The 2,969-nt window shown below is 62.6% G+C and overlaps 2 protein-coding genes across 2 annotated transcripts in view; one reads left to right on the top strand and one right to left on the bottom strand.

Annotated features, from left to right (window-relative positions):
- Window positions 1-2,952, bottom strand: LOC112160016 (SLIT and NTRK-like protein 1). The gene has a single exon (XM_024294321.2). The coding sequence runs from the start codon at window positions 2,058-2,060 to the stop codon at window positions 15-17; it is 2,046 nt and encodes a 681-aa protein (XP_024150089.1). The 5' UTR covers window positions 2,061-2,952; the 3' UTR covers window positions 1-14.
- Window positions 1-2,969, top strand: part of spry2 (sprouty RTK signaling antagonist 2) — a 356,144-nt gene that overhangs the window by 93,722 nt on the left and 259,453 nt on the right. The window lies entirely within an intron of this gene.

The following is a 2,969-nucleotide window of genomic DNA, read 5'->3' on the forward strand; positions in this document are numbered from 1 at the left end:
AGTTGGGGGGGTGTTCAGGCGTCGTTTGCGGCGGAGAGGTGCGCGCTGCAGTCGAAGCCCCGGTGCGCGCTCCCGTCCGCGTGGTAGGGCCCGCTGTGCCAGTAGGAAGAGTCGCACACCGTCTGCAGCGAGTTGATCTCGGACGCGGACGAGTTGCCCTCGCGCCGCTTCGAGCGCTTGCGGTTGCGCAGGATGAACACGAGCATGCCCACCACCGTGAACGCGGACGTGACGAACACCAGCAGCAGGCCCGGCACCAGCACCGAGATGGACACCCGGTTGGGCTCCAGATAGGAGTTCGAGCGCGTGCCCGACTCCTGCGTGAAGGCCTTGGAGAGCGGCGTCGGCGGGGTCCGGTGCGGGCACAGCAGGTCGTTGCGCACGAAGCGGAAGTCCCGCTTCCAGAAGCGCTCCGGGGACTCGCACTTCAGGTCGCTGACGATGGCGTCCGGGCCCAGCTTCTCCGTCCACTGCTTGAAGGGCACGATGGTGCACGAGCAATCCCACGGGTTCCCGTGCAGGTCCACCTGCACGATGGAGCTGAGCTGGTCCAGCACGCCGGCCACGGGCAGGTGCGGGAAGTAGTTGTTGTGCAGGCTGATCTTGGATAAAGAAATCCCCAGAAAGGCGTTGACGGGCAAAGACTTGAGCAGGTTGTTGTTGAGCAGCAGAACCCCCAGGTTCGGCATGGGGCTGAAGGCCCCCGCCGCCACCAGCTGGATGTTGTTGTATTCCAAACTCAGGTATTCCAGGTTCCCCAGCCCCACGAACATCTCCGCCACCAGCGCGTCCAGGTAGTTCTTATCCAGGTAGAGCCAGCGCAGCTCGCTCTGGTTCTGGAAGGTTCCGTTGTCGATCCCCTTGATGTTGTTCCCGCCCAGGTCGAGCAGGTGCAGGCTGGAGAAGCCGAGCAGCTGGTTGCGCTTCACCGCGTGGATGTTGTTGTCGCGCATGTTTAGCTCGTGCGCGCTCAGGGGCTTGGGCTTCAGGTTGGAGAGGCTCTCCAGCTTCTTGCCCTCGCAGTTGACCCCCAGCCCCCTGCGCGTGCCCACGGACCTGCAGCTGCACGGCTGCGGGCAGCTGGCGTTGCGCAGCGGCTCCCTGCCCTCACCTGCCGCCGACGCGGTGGGTTTGGTCTTCAGCTGCCAGTTCTCGCGAGACTTGGAGCGGCTCCGGGGCCCGTGGCCCCCGGGCGTGGGCTTGTAAGGCGTGGGCTGCGAGGCCTCCTCCTGCGTCGGGGGGGCGACGAGGCTGGTGTCGATGCCGCTCTGCGAGGGGCACAGGTCGGCCTCCGACGTCTCGTTCAGGTCGCTGCCCTGCAGGCGCGTGGGCGCCTCGCACACGACCCTCCCGATGAGCGCGTCGCGCGGAATGTTCTCCAGCCACTCCTTCAGGGACAGCAGCTCGCAGCTGCAGTCCCACGGGTTGTCCTCCAGCAGCACCTCCACGATCCCGGGGATCTGCTCCAGCACCCCCTCATAAGGCAACGTCTTGATCCGGTTCCCGCGCAGGTCCAGGTGCGTGATGGGCACGTGCTGGAACACGTTGGTGGGCAGCGCGCTGATGAGGTTGTCGTTGAGGATCAGCACTTCAAGTTTGTTCAGGTCCCTGAACACGGCCGGGTCGATGTCCCGCAGCAGGTTGAAGTCCGCCTGCAGGTACTCCAGGTCGTCCAGCCCCAGAAACGTGCTCTTCCGGAACGAGCGGATCTTGTTGTTGTTGATGTGCAGCCGCTTGACCAGCTGAAGCCCCAGGAACGCCCCCGGGACGATGTCGTGCAGGCCGTTGCTCTCCAGGTGGAGGCTGACGGCGTTGTAGAAGTTGGCGAACTCGTTGGGGAACAGCCTGGACAGCGAGTTCCCCTGCAGCAGCAGGTGATAGAAGTGCGAGCTGGGGCCGGTGAGGTGCTGCAGGCTGGCGAAGCTCCTCTTCTCGCAGTCGATGTGCAGGTCCCCCTCCACCTCCCTGCACGAGCACACCTGCTCCTTGCACACGTCCCGCGTCACGTTCCCGCCAGCCGCGCAGAGAGCCGCATTCAGCAGCACGATCCAAAGCAGCATTTTTCGACGCTCAGCGCTTCATCCCCGGCTGCTGTGGAAAGAGTCCGCATCGGTGAGGAAGAGGAGGGGGGCAGAAACGGGCATCTAAGGCTTTTTCCCCACATCCATGCTGCGTCTTGCGCTGAAGGCGCGAGGAAGGGGCGCCTCCATCACCTCCTTTGCTCGTGTCTCGGGGCTGACCTTGACGCGCAAAAAGCTGACGGAGAAGCGGCGCAAATGTGCGGCTTTTCTGGAGCTGTCCGCTCTCCCCTGGTGCTGAATTCACACCCCGCGCCGGGGCTTCACGGGCGATCCCTGCGCTGCCAAGCACCCGCATCCCCCCCTCTCTCTCACATCCTCCGCCTCTCTCTCCCTCTCCTTATATATATTTTCCTGGGGAGGGGGTCCACAACCGCACTATCGTCCAACACCCCCCCTGATGACAGAAACTCCAATAAAAGAAGGGGGAAAAAATCCACAGATTTCCTTCTTTTGAGGGAAGAAGTTTGCGCCTCCTGGAAACCGTTGCGCGCGCGCTCGCTCGCTCTCAGCTCCGCGGTGAAAGTGTCCCGGTCTGCAGAAACACTGATCGTGATGCCCCCCCTCTCTCTCCTCCCGCTCCTGCTCCTCCTCCTCTCGGTGTCAGAGGAAGCGCGGCGTCTTTCAGCAGAACTGTTGAATGCAGCGGCGCAGCGATGCGCGCGGAGAGGAGGCAAAACGGAGGAATGGAAGAGAAGGAGGAGAAGAAAAAAAAAAGTCTACAAGCGCTGCGTCAGCCCGTGTGCGCATGCGTTTTCGGTTATTTCACGAACATCATCATCATCTTCATCTTCTTGTGAGAACAAAAGTGGGATTCGAGCAGAAAACACGATGGGAGCGGAGCGCGTTCTCACGTCCCGTGGATCTGTGACACTCTGGGATTATTACATC

This window comes from Oryzias melastigma, linkage group LG2 (assembly GCF_002922805.2).
Source record: "Oryzias melastigma strain HK-1 linkage group LG2, ASM292280v2, whole genome shotgun sequence".
NCBI classification, from domain to species: Eukaryota; Metazoa; Chordata; class Actinopteri; order Beloniformes; family Adrianichthyidae; genus Oryzias; species Oryzias melastigma.